Source organism: Lissotriton vulgaris, chromosome 3_1 (assembly GCF_964263255.1).
Source record: "Lissotriton vulgaris chromosome 3_1, aLisVul1.2, whole genome shotgun sequence".
In the NCBI taxonomy this organism is placed as follows: Eukaryota; Metazoa; Chordata; class Amphibia; order Caudata; family Salamandridae; genus Lissotriton; species Lissotriton vulgaris.
Window position 1 is genome coordinate 1,255,672,903 of NC_141689.1, and position 17,147 is coordinate 1,255,690,049.

The 17,147-nt window shown below is 45.9% G+C and overlaps 1 protein-coding gene across 1 annotated transcript in view; it reads right to left on the minus strand.

Annotated features, from left to right (window-relative positions):
• Nucleotides 1-12,794, minus strand: part of LOC147727765 (C-X-C motif chemokine 10-like) — a 95,091-nt gene extending 82,297 nt beyond the window's left edge. Inside the window, exon 1 of the mRNA XM_086961776.1 lies at nucleotides 12,675-12,794. Within this exon, the coding sequence (XP_086817902.1) occupies nucleotides 12,675-12,729 (55 nt within the window). The 5' untranslated portion in view covers nucleotides 12,730-12,794. The remainder of the gene's footprint in view (nucleotides 1-12,674) is intronic.
• Nucleotides 12,795-17,147: the final 4,353 nt, after the last annotated feature.

Here is a 17,147-nt window from a genome sequence, read left to right on the forward strand (position 1 = left end):
TTCCACCCCCAGGCGCGAACTACCCCTTCACTGACCACCTCATGGAAATTATCACAGCTAAGAGCTCCCTCAACACCAAAGACATTTTCCTTGGAGATTTCAACCTGCACTGGAACGATCACTACTCCACAACGATGTCGAACATTCTGGATGACCTAGCCCCTCTTAAACTAAAAAGAACTCAGGTCAAAGATAGAAACCCCTTGTATACAGGTTTCCTCAACACCGAGAGGAGATCCCTCGACAAGATGAAAGAACCTGGAGACAGCACCCCTCGGCGCTCAACTAAAACTTCTCCGCCAGGCCAGAAATACATACAACAAGAATGTCCTCAACTCCAAAAGAGTTCTTCAGAGCTGAACTAGGAAATGCCCAGAACAGACCACGCAAACACTTTGAGCTGGTCAAACATCAATCGAACAAACTGACCAAAACAGTGAAAGAAAACCCCAAGTCTCTGATCTCATCTGAGGAATTCTCCTTGTTTTTTGCAAACAAAATCAAAACCCTAGGTAACTAACTTAGTGCGGCCTCAATATCTCTACCGACCCCTGACCTTCCCCCCCACCCGCCCTGCCTCCACAATCCTCACCTAAGAATCTAGCGCATTGGACCAACTTCTCACTCTACGACTAAGACTCTGTCGCCAAAATCCTTTCCACCTTAAACCCGAACAACCATTTCAACGACCCGCTCCCTTCTAACTGCCTTGCGACTGCTGCCCAATCCATTATTCCTAGCTGGACTACGATAATCAACGCCTCTCTCCGGCAAGGTTTAATCCCGGACTCTCTAAAAGCGGGCCAAGTCCTCCCTATTCTGAAAAAGCTGTCGCTGGACCCAGCCTCCCCAGACAATTTCGACCAATTTCCAACATTCCTCTCTTGGCTAAAGTGCTGGAGAAGTGTGTGCAACTGCAGCTAAGTAACCACATCAACAACTTCAATCTACTCGATGACTGCCAATCTGGTTTCCGACCTGGACACAGCACTGAAACCACCATGCTCCACATTGTCGATGACGCACTACAAGCCCTTGACCAAGACAAAACCTGTCTCTTAATCCTCCTAGATCTATCCTCGGCCTTTTACACGGTCAACCATGAGATGCTACTCGAACGCCTCAAATTTAGGATCGGATTAGACGGTACTGTCCTTGACTGGTTTAGTTTCTACCTCCAAAACCGATCGCAGAGATTCCTTATCAACGGCAACCTGTCCGCTCCCTCCTTGGTCATGGTGGGAGTCCCTCAAGGATCAGCGTTGTCCCCCACCCTTTTCAACCTCTATTTAGAACCCCTTGCTGAGGTGCTTCGCACTGCAAATATCTCCTACCATATGTAAGCAGATGACACTCAGATCTACATAAAAATCTCCTCTCTTGAAGAAATCCTCACCCAGAATGAGGCCCTGAAGCTGGCCGTCCAATGGCTCTCCTCCAACCAACTCAAACTCAATGCAAAGAAAACTGAGTTCGCCCTAATTTCCCCTCCTAAAAGCAACTCGGAGATCCAGACATGGATCAAAGCGATCACAGTCTTAAATTGCCCCCTGACCGTTGTGGACTCGGACAAATCTATGGGTATCACCTTGGACTATAACCGAACAGAAGGAAATTTGATCACATCACCCCTCATCTGAAATCATTGAACTGGCTCCCACTCGAGGCTAGGATCCATCTCAAGCTGGCATGAATCACGCACAAGGCTCTACACTCAAACTCCCCTGCGTATCTTGCACAGAAACTTGTGATATCCGGAGGAAGGAGAAACTCACGATCGGCCAGCGCCTTCCTACTCCATCCTGCTCGCTTTCGGAAGAAAAAAAACTATAATCGAGCTTTCGCTGGGGCTGCACCAAGAATATGGAACTCTTTCCCACCCACCATCAGAAGAATCCCCTCTCTGGCACGCTTCATAAAGGAGGCCAAATCCTTCCTCATGGGTAAATTCCTTGACTAATCCCGTTCCACAGCCACCCCATAGACTACTGCCTCCATCCTGCGACCTCGCCCCACCAATAAATCGGAGTCCGTCCTTAACAATTATAATGTTGACTATCCTGTATAATGCTTCTCCCTCTTGTTCCCAGCACCCCCCCTAATTTACAGTATTCTTGTGTTATCCTGCCTATTGTTTACTTTGTGACTCTGTAAAGCGCTCTGATACCCTAACGGGTCAAGTTCGCGCTCTATAAAACTCTAAAATAAATAAATAAATAAATAAGTGCAAGAAAAGTTGATAAAAGTACAAAGGAGGGAGAATTGTCTAAAGAGGATATAGTCGACATAGATCAAATCGCTACAATGGTGCAGTGCACAAATAGATTCCTTCCACTACTTGATATTGGTAATAATGAAACAGGAGGTGAAGGTGGGGGACAAGTACCCCAGTTATCCTCGACCACTCTTTACCAGGGTAGGCCGAACCCACATAAGGACCATCAAGACTTAACTTTGGAAGTTATCGCGATGAGAGACGAAATGGGTATAATGAGAGGCCAGATTGAGGAGCTAATAACGCTAGTAAAAACATTGACTTCTGATCGATTGCAACCAAGGGCCACAAGGGAAGGTAAAGAACCAGGACACCTATTCACAGCATCTAGGGCCATACCACTAATCATCCCACATCCAAACCAAACACAGGCTTCAGGTGCTACATTCAGCTCGGGTAGGCCTAGGGATGAGATTAGAATGACATCTTTAACACACCCGCGAGCTATCCCGAATCCTAATCGGATAAACGCTATTAATAGCTATAGCGATAATTATTTTCCATCAGAGTCTGTAAGGGCTCAGGTACATCAGAATGGTAACAGGGCATCACATCTTACCCAGCTACGGCCTGTGGAGAAAAGTAGGCATTTGGCATGTAGCTTTATGAAAACACCAAATTCATTAAAAATTGTCATGGTGAATGTTCCAAAACTTGCTGCGAACAACAGGCCAGAGAGTGAGGATTCCCTAATAAATAAATAAATCCACTGGAGGAGGCATGTGAGAGGATGCTGGCCGGTAATTAGGGAAGACATAGTTAGAGCCCGTAGGCTGGTAGCAACAACAAATTCCTTAGACAACATTGAGTTTACGATGGGTAGGGCACATATAGCGGAAAATCTTTTTGCCCTAGAATTCCGTACAAGTGCACCAGGGCTATCAGCTATACAGTTTAGATGGCCACCGGGGAGAGGTGATAATGTCCACCAACATGGGCATGATCCTCCCAGGCTTCGGGGGGAATCTACACTGGAAAATATTGATTGACTTGAGAGTAATCTGGATAAGAAGCAGCAGGTCCAATTGTCATTAGGGGTGGCCCCTAGAATTAGTCCATTTGGGTATGCTTGTCCATTAGTAGAGCTGGAACAAGTTGTGAGTGGAGTCCTTGTTAGATAATCGAAAAGTAGGGAGAGGACAAGACAACACTCAAAGTCCAAGCTTGCCAGCTGTAAACAGCAAATTGGCGGATAAAGGGGCACTAGTAAGGAACACACTGCTGACGTGGAATATTGCAGGATTAGGTTCCAAGTTGGGATCCCCAGAGTGGCATGCATTTGTTGAGAGGTTTGTCAGTTGTTTGTTCCTAGAGACCTGGTCAGAGGCCCCCCTCTTTTGTGTTGGGTATTTACATTTTCATATCCCAGCCATTAAAGGATTAAGAGGGAGACCATCAGGGGGCCTGACAATGTAGGTGAAGCAAGATATGGGGTTGAATATCCAAACTATCCCAACTCACAATCATGGCATCCAGGCTGTCAGACTGTCCAGGGGCACCAAGGGGATTGCAGTAATATACAATATGTATGCGCGTAGCTCATAGCAGGGGACTTCAACACAACTTTTGGGCCACTGTTGAATGAGGAGGGTAACTCATTAGATGAGGAAGATCTAAAGTAGGGTGTCCCAAAGTTGAAGCTAGAGCCAATAAAAAGATGGCCTGATGTGGTGATCCACATCAATTCAATATGTATAGAAAATGGTCTACGGGCACATAAAGGCCGTACAAAGTTCGACAGATGGGGGCTACCACATTCAATAACGGTCACAGTACTAGTAGGATAGATTATGTTCTGGTCAGCCTAGCATTGTGGCATACAGTGAAGGATATGATAATACAAGATAGACTGGAAAGTGATCATAATCCTTTATTGTTAAACTTTATTGTTTAGTTAATTAAAACCATAACAAAACAAAGATAAAGAGAATTTAACATTACAATAAAGTCAATAAAATTCTACTTAGTACAGTTTAAAATACAAAATTTAAGATGATGCTGATTCGGAGCTTTATCCGAATGCTCGTCGTTAAAACAGTTAAAAATACTGAAAATCTTATTTTAAAATATCAAGAGCTTTCAGCCGCTTTTCAAAGGCTATCAAGAACTTTATAAATTTGCAATTGATTATTGGGTCTGTTGAGTCTAAGGCACCAATAATGGCCGATCTAACGGTGCGTAGACCTTTGGCCTTAAAAATGTTCTTTATAAAAAGTGTTCGCTCCCGGGTCAGTGTTTTGCAGTGGCATATAATGTGGATTATATCTTCTTTTGTAATGCCACATAGTCGACAGGTGTTTGCATCCGAGCATTTCCAGACAGGTACGTCTTCCAGAGTTGGTAGTGTGCCGAATCTCACTGCCATCAGCCTTTTTTTTTATAAATACGGAGTACGTTGATGCAAGGTAGGTAGCCGGGATGAGATTGTTATAACTGTAAATCATGGTCCATGAGTGGGAGCGGGCGGCAAAGATGGCTTTATCCGTAATTAATTAATGACATTTGGCCGCTTTTTTTAGAACCTGTTTAAAGGACGTGAATGGTAGGTTTTTTTTCCCACAAGGTTACCGTGCAAGTTTGCTCCAGAGCCCCAGACAGATATTTGTTTGCGGCAGAATTTTGTTGATTTACTAATTCCTGCCATAAAAGCTGTCCAAGGTGTTATTTGTAGAGTTCGTTTTAATTCTATACCAAACTCTAATGCTTGTATAGAATCTTCCCAGTGTCTCGTTCATCAGGCCAAATTCTAAACGCATCTGGGCAGGTGAAGCTGAGCCTTCTTGTAGATTTTTGCAGTAAGGCTGTTTAAGGTAATATCATCCTTGCCCTGCATGGCTATACTGGCATAGGATAGTGTTGGAAGTACTTTGGTTGCCATCACTTTTAGTAGAGGATTCACCGAGGGGCCTTGCAACTTTTTTGCCAGTGAGCTAAGTGCGAATGTTAATGCTCCGGCTCTCTGATTCATATATTGTTTTTGTGCGTTCAGAGTGAGCTTGTCATCCTTTATGCGTGGACATGGACCTTTTTTGTTTTAAGTCCTGTAACTAAATAGTAGACAGTTATATGGCTAATGATGTAGTACCATCAAATGACCTAAGACGACTAAAATGGACCAAATTAAAAGAACTGCCATCAGTACTGACTAGTATTGGTAATGAGCTGGACCGGGCCATTAGTGATCTAAAGGCTAGTGTAACCAATTTTCCCGATCTAAATCTACCAACTATCATACACAATGAATTTTTTGGACACTTGCGTATTCACTTTGTAACAAAGAGCAAACCAAAAAAGTTATCTATACCTAAAGTACAGGAATGGTATCGTGTTGAATGTAAAAGGTTGCATGCAGTGCTGGGAGATGCTATAAAACAAGGAGATCCAGCACAGGTACGATTAGCAAGGGCAACATATCGGGGGCAATACTAAAAGCGAAAAAGGAATGGGACAGCAAAAGGTGAGATGATTTGAAGGAGGCCTGTGTTAATAGGAACCCAAAACAATTTTGGAAAATCTATAAATGGAACAGAGGAGGGCATGCTTCCCAGCCTCATAACCTTGTCTCACAATACACTGCAAGTGAGCATGATAGCGAAGGCAGTATTTCCAAACAGTTTTTTAATGAGGAAGCATTGAGCAGGGCGGACGTTGAGGTGGCCTTGAAATCCATCATCGCAGAAAGAGCCCTGGGTTTGGATGGAATACCGAGGGATGAATTCCTTGCCACTAAAACAAGATGGAGCTTATATATTCTTTTACAATCAAATGCTTTAGTCTAGGGCTCGCTGATTCCAGATTCCTGGAAAGGCGCAGAGATCATCCCTGTTTTCAAAAAAGGAGACAAAGCGTGGCCAGGGAACTACAGGCCCATCAGCCTTATTGACTCGCTCCAAAAAGTAATGGGCAGGTAGGTTTTAAACAAAGTGCAAGATTGGATCGATGAATTCGTTATCTTATCGCCCCTCAAAGCAGGATTTTGTGCTTTCACAAGCACTATAGAGCAAGTATTCAGGTTTACTCTATTGTACTGGAAAATAGTAACCCTGGGTAGGGGCAGTTTATATGCCGTATTTGTTGACCTTAGGTCAGCATTTGATCTTGTACCACATTAAAAACTCTGGCAGATATTAAAAGATATGGGGTTACCACTCGACCTGCTGACGCTTACCTTTAGAATGCATAAGAACAACAAGGCTAGGATCCGTTGGGGCAAAAAGGGAGAAGTAACAGAATTTTTCCCAGTGGATAAAGGAGTACGCCAGGGATGTGTCCTGGCCCGACTCTATTTTCACTGTACATAAACGGGATAATGAACTGTATGAAATTAATTTACACTGACGCACCGACACTGGCAGGCGAAAACGTCCCCATACTAATGTTTGCGGACAATACATTGATCCTCTCCAAAACACCCTGCATCGCAAAATGCAATGCAGGGCACGGAACGAAATTCGTTTTATTAATTTAATTGGTTACTTACCTGCAATCATCCATATTCCGGTGTTTATTACCCCCCACCCTGCCCCTACCCCGCCCCGCCTGCCTGCCCCACCGGAACTCCCTCCACGGACCGCGGCTGCCTGCGTGTGCTTCGAAATAATGAAAGCAAAACGAATTTCGTTTAGTACACGTACGTTCTCATCAACTAAATCAGCCCCCAGCTCAGCAGCATTCCAAACTGCCCGGTAGCCAGTCCAGCCCTGGCCACAGCACGTAAAGGACCACTCAGTCTTAACTTGCTTCCCAATCCAAAACATATGTAAAGCCACGCTCCGCACTTTTCAGCTGGTAAAGGAAACACCTATGTAAAGCCACGCTCCACACTCGACATCGTATGAAAGTTGCTGGTGTGAATGCTGTGGAAAGTGTAGGAAAGCACAGATACATCAGGAGCGCTGGCGCCGCTGGCATATTGTGCGGAATTTTCTCCTCAGCCTCGTAAATGTTTTAAAAAAATATCAGAATCTTCGAAATCTTTAATACTTTGCAAAAAAATTTGTTACCAAACTTGTTCGTATGGGAAGGTTGGGGAAATGATAAGTTGTGCCTAACATTTTCTAATGGGTGGTATGATGAAGAGAGTTGGAGAAAACTGATTAAAACTGAAATTGAAAATAAACTCAAAGGTTAAATTAGGAATTTTCGAACCCTATCCATGCATACAGAGGCAACGAACGAGTGCAGTACCCACCCACATGCATGGGGTTAGAGAAACAGTTTGAGTTTTTTCCATGAATGTCCTTTAGGAATGCCTAGTATCTATGACAAGCGTACATCACACTGACGTGAGTGGGAAGGGTTTGTGAAGGTATAGCCTATATAGGAGCTAAACTCATTAATGGTCTTCTCATCTTTAAGACAAATGCAGCCTCTAGATTTGTCTCAATTCAGCCTTGGTGCTTTCCTCTCTTTTTCTTTAACCTCCCTTCTGTTTCTCCTTCTTTTCTTCCTTTTTCTATCTTTTTCTTTCTGCTTTCTTCTATTTCTCTCTATTATTTTTCTTTCTTTGGTAACCTATGGTGATACCATTGCTTTGGTTCCCGGTTTATTGGATTTCATTTTATATTTTATCTCAGATATCAACTAATGATGTATTCATACTTTTTGTTCTCTCATATGTATCACCTATATGTTATTCAAATGTTTATATACTCTTTTAAATTCTAATAAAATTATTGAACAGAAAATCCAGCCTTGGTGCCAGGTCATGAGGTTTAACTTCAGCCAACTCTGTTAGTTTGGGCTACATCGCTCTACCACTTTTAAATCGAACACCTTAATTATAATGAGGGCTCCCTGTTTTCCATTTTTACTGATGTTTACAGATAAATACAGACAGAAAACTATTTATTTTGCTGTATGTATTTCTCTTTAAATACACACAAATACAAAAAATAGGTCTTCTTTGGATGATTTTTTTCTACAGTCAATTGTGACCGACAGGGCAGTAGGAGAACAGATTGAGAGGTAGGGGAGATGAAAAAAAGACAACAGATTTCCCAATTAAGAGCAGATCTACAGTTATTGATACCATTTCACAATGCAACTTTTTTCAGATAACCCTATTGCACTGTATACTGCTGAAAACTTTTGGACATTCAAATACGACAATACATTTATTAGACAAATAAATGAGGAAAAATAGTTATTACAGCTTCATTTACACAGAAAACATACAAATAAAAATGAATAAATACGGAAAAAATTAGCAAAAAATAAATATGGATAAGTACAGACAGAAATGTCGAAAAAATAAATACCATAAAACCTGGAGCCCTAATTATAATATGACTTTTTTACCTCGGCATTGATTATAACATAATATACAGCCCCAGACAGATTACATTCTGATTCAACCATGTCAAGGTTTGAACCTGCAGCTCGGGGCTAAACCAGCCAATGAAGCCATGAACACATTAAGCCATTTATTGGAAACGTATATGCAATTGAGAGCTACAGAGGATGCAACCACTTTCACCAATGGCAAGAAAAATTAAAAATCCGCAATAAAACGTTGTAAACCCTGCCGAGACTGGTTGGTGTTTTCCATGTAAAGTGTACCTGCTGATTGGGAGGTTCAGGCTCGGTTCCAGTACATGTAGAGCAGCCTTGCTGAGACACTGGGACTTTCAGATAAAGGAATAACAGCCTTGCTCAGAAGATTTGATAAAACTCGTGTACCATAGAACATCTCAGAGGAGAAGTGCTGGTATTGCAAGACTAAAACTATAGCAGGCTTTGTGGAACTAGTGAAATTGTCTGATAAATGTATGGCAGTTGTTCCTGTATATGAGAACTCTCTCTTCAGGGAAATGCCCAAAATGGGAAAAGAAATTCTGCTAAAAAATGTTGGTAGAGAGAATGAAAAACACAGGTGGGCTTCTGAGAAGTGCTGGCACTTTCCGCGTATGAGCCTACCAATCCTGCAGAGAAGTAAAATAAATCGTAAATCATACGTTCTTATATAGCGCCTTTCACCGTAAGGTCTCAAGGCGCTTGCTTTGGGAACCTGTCCTGGTCTTTCCCTGCGAGATTACCCCTACTGGGCATCCCCAAGGTGAAGACCAGGCATCCCATCGCGGTGGGGCCGTAGTGGAGATTAAGCAAGCTATTGCCCAGAGTTGCAGAGTGTGAACCCACGATTCGAGTAGGCGCCAAGGCGAGAATTATCGAGTCCGTGGACATTTTGAGCTCAAGGCCCTGCCACGTCCGGGATTGAACCCTGGTGCCCGAAGTCTGCAAATAATAAATGTATTTCAGGATCAGAAGTGTTGCCACTGTTTGATATGTGTATGTGAGGCATACTGAACTATGTAGATCCTTTTATTGTAAATTATAATAGACCTATTGTTTTGTCCAATAGATTTATGGCTAAAAAGTGTTGCCAATGTGTAATGCACACATGCCAGCCGTGCTGAGAGGTCCTAGTACTCTTCATGAAAATAATAGCTGGCTGGCAGTAAACTGTTGGGCCAGACCCATACCGACTCAAAATGATCTTACCCAATGAGCATTTAGAGGTAAAATGTGAAATTCATTTTTCAAAAAATTGCAAATGTCTTGTGCAAAACTGTATTTAAAGGTCCATGCAAATTGCCATGAGTGCTCCCCAGCCCTTGAGATAGTTTAAAAGAGTATGGAGCACGAATATATTGTGGTGCCAAAAAATTGTGGATTAAATATTGAGAACCACAATATGGTGGAGTTAAGTGCATGTAGGTATCCACATCTAAGTACTTTGAAGATTTCTTCAGGGTACATATATGTGGAATGCTGACAGGCACTTACAGTCACTACATTTTGGTTGTGATATTCAGGCCACAATATTTTGGTGCCACAATACTTAATGCTTGATATTGAATGTGTATACCCATGAACTATTCTGTCAACTGTTGCCCATTGTTTTGCATCATAGTGCTTTATTTTCTGAGGACCCTAAATATTCCTGTTGGTAGAATGATTACCATAATTTAAGAAAGCAAAAAAAGTAATGCAGCTCGTTCAACTTCATAAAAGTTAAACATTTTTTTTCAAAATGCAAAAACCCTGATTCTCTATCCAGGTCACTCTTTTATATTGTTTTTTTTTTGTTGGGGACCATGCCCCCGAAAAATATACTAAAGCCTACGGATCTGGCCCTAATATGAGAATCCTAAAGAACAGGGATTGATCTCTATAGATAGAGTCTACGTCATAATTATCTCAGACAATACAAAAAATACTACAGGCCAGATGGTAAAAGTAGTTAAACAGGTGTTTCCGTTTTCTCCTGCAATCCAGGCCGTTATTTAAATACTTAAACAACGTAAGATTCGAACAGCTCTTCGAGGCAGGTTCAAGCTCCTAACTCCTATCTATTCTCACCTACCTCTTCGGACAGGGGCACAGTAAGCGATTTGCCAAACATAACATATCGGCCCTTATTTAACTAAGTGTCTGTTCCAGGGCCGGCGCTAGGCAGCTGCCCAGGGCCTCGCACTCAGCCCACCAGCATGGGGCCACGCACTGGTGATGTGTCCTGTCTGGTCTCTGGCGATCCATTTCAAAGAAAGGTGTCACCTTTCTTTGAAATGGAGGGGCCCCCCTCCCTTGGCCTCTCAGGGATGGTATCTGGATACATAAGGGAGGGAGACTCTCCCTTCAATTGAAAGGAGACTCATTCACAGACACTGTGGGAGGCCCATTGTCCATCATTTTGGCGCCCCCATAGTTTTAACTTTTAGCCCACAAGCAATTCTCACACCTATAGGACTGAAGGTGTGAGAAATGCTTGTGGGCTCAAAGTTAAAACTGTGGGGGCCGACAAAATGCTGGACAATAGGCCTCCCACAGTGTCTGTGAAGTGTCTCCTTGCAAGGGGCCACTTATCTACATTAGAGGGGCCTCTCACATTCCCTTTTAGCCCAGGGCCTCGCAAATCTTAGAACCGGCCCTGTCTGTTTCATAAAAATCTTGTAAAATGAGCGGTAAGCAGATTTTTCCGCTCACAATACAATCCAACTACATTACGAGATAAGTGGTAATATGGCGTGAGTAATGGGGTAATACCTTGTCACTACGCTGGAAAGAAGTGCCTGTTAGCAACAGAATCATGCCAGTGCTAACTTTGGAGCTTTAAATGCAGAAACATCCTTTCCACGCGCTTTTCCCCATGTAATTCCAGGTTTGCAGTAATGCCCCAGTTACCAGTTGCAGTGACACAATTCTTGAATCGTGGTACTACTAAATGATCAACAAACTACATGGCTGGCATTGTTTGGCATTGGACTTGAGACTCGAACGAGCAACTCCTGACTGCAATCTCAGGGTCCCAAGCAATTGTCTGCTAACCCAGGGGAGGAGATGTGACATAAGTGCCAGAGCTGCCGACCTTGGAATTTGAGAACCGGGTTTGACTGCAGTTATATTCAGTGCTTTAAATGAGCCGGTACTCGCCGGTACCCAGTACCGGCACTTCTGATTTGTTTGCTCTTGAGTACCGGAAGTTCTCCTTGGCCAAAGAAAGTACCGGTACTCATGGGGCAGTGAAGCAAGCTAAGCGGAATGGCACTGGGTCCGATAAGGCCCTGGACAGTCGATCACACGGTAGGGGTGTGACTGCGCCTGCTGGCGGCCACATTTCGTGACTCGTATAAAAGGTAAGTGATGGGGAGGTACATGACGGTGTAACAGAGTGAGCCAGCGCTTGACTCCAGTCAGGACGAGGTGGAATGAGGCGACAGTGAGGAACGGCAGCTGCCATCAAGGTGCATCAGAGCGGACACTAAGGAATTTAAGCATTTGTAAAAACAAATGCATAGAATGCTGTGTGTGCGTGCCTGAGTGCGTGTCTGTTCCCGTGCGTGTGCCTGTACGCGACAATGTTGTGAGCAGTGCCCGTTTTACTGATGGTAAACTGATGAGGCTGTTTGCTGAATAGAGTGCTATAATGCGGTCTAATGTTAAGGTTTCTTTTTAACGAGCACACACTATTTGCTATTATAGAAAAATATGAAATGTCTCCATCCAGTTAGGCAGCATCACCTCTAACCCCGATCCCAAACCCCCACCCACGGTTTGGAGTACCTGCACGTATCCCCCCCGCCGTATTTAAAGCACTGGTTACAATCATGTAATAGGTTTAAGAAGGTGTATGCTGCAATACCTCTCTCCTTATAAACCATCAAAGTAGGTGCGCCAAAGATCCACCACTTTTAAGACAACCAGCACATGACAAAAGAGATTAAAGGGGAAAAGGAGTAGAACGATTTAAAAACTGGCAAAAGGAGAAGAAACATTGAAAAAGAACATGTAGGAGGAGTAAGTTAAAGGTGCATGGAGAGTGATTTGTGGCAGGAGAGAGAGTCATGAGGTGGAATCCAAACTCAACATCCTTTGTGTGTTCGCCATTGCCTCTTACCTTCAGTTTCTGCTGCCAGGAGCAGCACAGCACAGAGCACGAGCGCCCCCTTCATGTCAGTAGCAGAGAGCTCGCGCTGACAGCTCTTGGGTGTTTCACGACTGGTGTTAGTATAAAAGTGAGGGCGGAAGTATTCCCACGGCTGTTTTTATCCTCACAATTCTAGCGCTCTGATTGGCTAGGAACCGGCCCGAGACGCCACACTGGGACCCATGTTGCCTCTTTTTGGGAAGTCCCACGATTTCCGATCAGGGATCCAGTTCTCACTTCGCAGAAAGAGGCTATTTCGGTGAAATGGCCCTGAAGGCACTGCCTCTTTCACTAGGAGATTACACTTCTACCCTTCACACACGACCTTGAAACGGATGCGTCTGTGTTGTTTATGTTCTTTGCAGAAAGCAAGAACAACTCGGAGGTGCAGAACCGTCTGATGAATCTTCTAGGCTTTAGTGTCTGTGTGTCTCGACTGAATATGTGGGAAGAGGCATGCTTTAGCTCTGGTGGCGCCCAGTGCGACAATCATTTTTGGCTCCCCCACACCCCATGACCGCCTCCTTGGATTCTCTCACTACCACTGGGCAAGTGCCCCTCATCTCTCCAATCATAAGTAATTGCTAAACACAGTGCCCCACCCCGAGGTCAGCACCCCCTCCCCCTCCACAGGTCAGCCCCCAGTGCAGCCGCACCTGTCGCACTGCCCTTAAGCCGGCCCTGGAGCCTACTTCACTGTAGTCGTGGAAGCAAGGCTGCATATTGAAGAACAAAAACAACAAGTGATGGACCGAATGTGGATCAATGTCACACATTCCCCCAGTCAAACGATCTGGGCCCAAATCCATCGTTTTTTTGCACTCCACACCACCCTGGGTTAGACAATGGCGATATGCAAATCAGCTCTGACCCTGTTGCCCCATGGGAACAGTCCAGTCCGAACTACAAAAGCCATGTCCTTCCCAGAACGGAATCAAGCATCCGAGGACCGGACCGGTTTCGAGGTAACACCTCTCATCAGCCCGGCTAGCTTGACTCCAGTGGTGTGGAGTGCCTGGGACCCACGTCTGGGCATCCCCAGCGCACTTAGGGCGGCAATTGCAAAAACAACAAGTGATGGACCGAATGTGGATCAATGTCACACATTCCCCCAGTCAAACGATCTGGGCCCAAATCCATCGTTTTTTTGCACTCCACACCACCCTGGGTTAGACAATGGCGATATGCAAATCAGCTCTGACCCTGTTGCCCCATGGGAACAGTCCAGTCCGAACTACAAAAGCCATGTCCTTCCCAGAACGGAATCAAGCATCCGAGGACCGGACCGGTTTTGAGGTAACACCTCTCATCAGCCCGGCTAGCTTGACTCCAGTGGTGTGGAGTGCCTGGGACTAACGTCTGGGCATCCCCAGCGCACTTAGGGCGGCAATTGCAAAAACAACAAGTGATGGACCGAATGTGGATCAATGTCACACATTCCCCCAGTCAAACGATCTGGGCCCAAATCCATCGTTTTTTTGCACTCCACACCACCCTGGGTTAGACAATGGCGATATGCAAATCAGCTCTGACCCTGTTGCCCCATGGGAACAGTCCAGTCCGAACTACAAAAGCCATGTCCTTCCCAGAACGGAATCAAGCATCCGAGGACCGGACCGGTTTCGAGGTAACACCTCTCATCAGCCCGGCTAGCTTGACTCCAGTGGTGTGGAGTGCCTGGGACCCACGTCTGGGCATCCCCAGCGCACTTAGGGCGGCAATTGCATAAACAACAAGTGATGGACCGAATGTGGATCAATGTCACACATTCCCCCAGTCAAATGATCTGGGCCCAAATCCATCGTTTTTTTGCACTCCACACCACCCTGGGTTAGACAATGGCGATATGCAAATCAGCTCTGACCCTGTTGCCCCATGGGAACAGTCCAGTCCGAACTACAAAAGCCATGTCCTTCCCAGAACGGAATCAAGCATCCGAGGACCGGACCGGTTTCGAGGTAACACCTCTCATCAGCCCGGCTAGCTTGACTCCAGTGGTGTGGAGTGCCTGGGACCCACGTCTGGGCATCCCCAGCGCACTTAGGGCGGCAATTGCAAAAACAACAAGTGATGGACCGAATGTGGATCAATGTCACACATTCCCCCAGTCAAACGATCTGGGCCCAAATCCATCGTTTTTTTGCACTCCACACCACCCTGGGTTAGACAATGGCGATATGCAAATCAGCTCTGACCCTGTTGCCCCATGGGAACAGTCCAGTCCGAACTACAAAAGCCATGTCCTTCCCAGAACGGAATCAAGCATCCGAGGACCGGACCAGTTTTGAGGTAACACCTCTCATCAGCCCGGCTAGCTTGACTCCAGTGATGTGGAGTGCCTGGGACTCACGTCTGGGCATCCCCAGCGCACTTAGGGCGGCAATTGCAAAAACAACAAGTGATGGACCGAATGTGGATCAATGTCACACATTCCCCCAGTCAAACGATCTGGGCCCAAATCCATCGTTTTTTTGCACTCCACACCACCCTGGGTTAGACAATGGCGATATGCAAATCAGCTCTGACCCTGTTGCCCCATGGGAACAGTCCAGTCCGAACTACAAAAGCCATGTCCTTCCCAGAACGGAATCAAGCATCCGAGGACCGGACCGGTTTTGAGGTAACACCTCTCATCAGCCCGGCTAGCTTGACTCCAGTGGTGTGGAGTGCCTGGGACCCACGTCAGGGCATCCCCAGCGCACTTAGGGCGGCAATTGCAAAAACAACAAGTGATGGACCGAATGTGGATCAATGTCACACATTCCCCCAGTCAAACAATCTGGGCCCAAATCCATCGTTTTTTTGCACTCCACACCACCCTAGGTTAGACAATGGTGATATGCAAATCAGCTCTGACCCTGTTGCCCCATGGGAACAGTCCAGTCCGAACTACAAAAGCCATGTCCTTCCCAGAACGGAATCAAGCATCCGAGGACCGGACCGGTTTCGAGGTAACACCTCTCATCAGCCCGGCTAGCTTGACTCCAGTGGTGTGGAGTGCCTGGGACCCACGTCTGGGCATCCCCAGCGCACTTAGGGCGGCAATTGCAAAAACAACAAGTGATGGACTGAATGTGGATCAATGTCACACATTCCCCCAGTCAAACGATCTGGGCCCAAATCCATCGTTTTTTTGCACTCCACACCACCCTGGGTTAGACAATGGCGATATGCAAATCAGCTCTGACCCTGTTGCCCCATGGGAACAGTCCAGTCCGAACTACAAAAGCCATGTCCTTCCCAGAACGGAATCAAGCATCCGAGGACCGGACCGGTTTCGAGGTAACACCTCTCATCAGCCCGGCTAGCTTGACTCCAGTGGTGTGGAGTGCCTGGGACCCACGTCTGGGCATCCCCAGCGCACTTAGGGCGGCAATTGCAAAAACAACAAGTGATGGACCAAATGTGGATCAATGTCACACATTCCCCCAGTCAAACGATCTGGGCCCAAATCCATCGTTTTTTTTGCACTCCACACCACCCTGGGTTAGACAATGGCGATATGCAAATCAGCTCTGACCCTGTTGCCCCATGGGAACAGTCCAGTCCGAACTACAAAAGCCATGTCCTTCCCAGAACGGAATCAAGCATCCGAGGACCGGACCGGTTTCGAGGTAACACCTCTCATCAGCCCGGCTAGCTTGACTCCAGTGGTGTGGAGTGCCTGGGGCCCACGTCTGGGCATCCCCAGCGCACTTAGGGCGGCAATTGCAAAAACAACAAGTGATGGACCGAATGTGGATCAATGTCACACATTCCCCCAGTCAAACGATCTGGGCCCAAATCCATCGTTTTTTTGCACTCCACACCACCCTGGGTTAGACAATGGCGATATGCAAATCAGCTCTGACCCTGTTGCCCCATGGGAACAGTCCAGTCCGAACAACAAAAGCCATGTCCTTCCCAGAACGGAATCAAGCATCCGAGGACCGGACCGGTTTCGAGGTAACACCTCTCATCAGCCCGGCTAGCTTGACTCCAGTGGTGTGGAGTGCCTGGGACCCACGTCTGGGCATCCCCAGCGCATTCAGTCCATCACTTGTTGTTTTTGCAATTGCCGCCCTAAGTGCGCTGGGGATGCCCAGACGTGGGTCCCAGGCACTCCACACCACTTGGAGTCAAGCTAGCCGGGCTGATGAGAGGTGTTACCTCGAATCCGGTCCGGTCCTCTGATGCTTGATTCCGTTCTGGGAAGGACATGGCTTTTGTAGTTCGGACTGGACTGTTCCCATGGGGCAACAGGGTCAGAGCTGATTTGCATATCGCCATTGTCTAACCCAGGGTGGTGTGGAATGCAAAAAAACAATGGATTTGGCCCAGATCTTTTGACTGGGGGAGTGTGTGACATTGATCCACATTCAGTCCATCACTTGTTGTTTTTGCAATTGCCACCCTAAGTGCGCTGGGGATGCCCAGACGTGGGTCCCAGGCACTCCACACCAC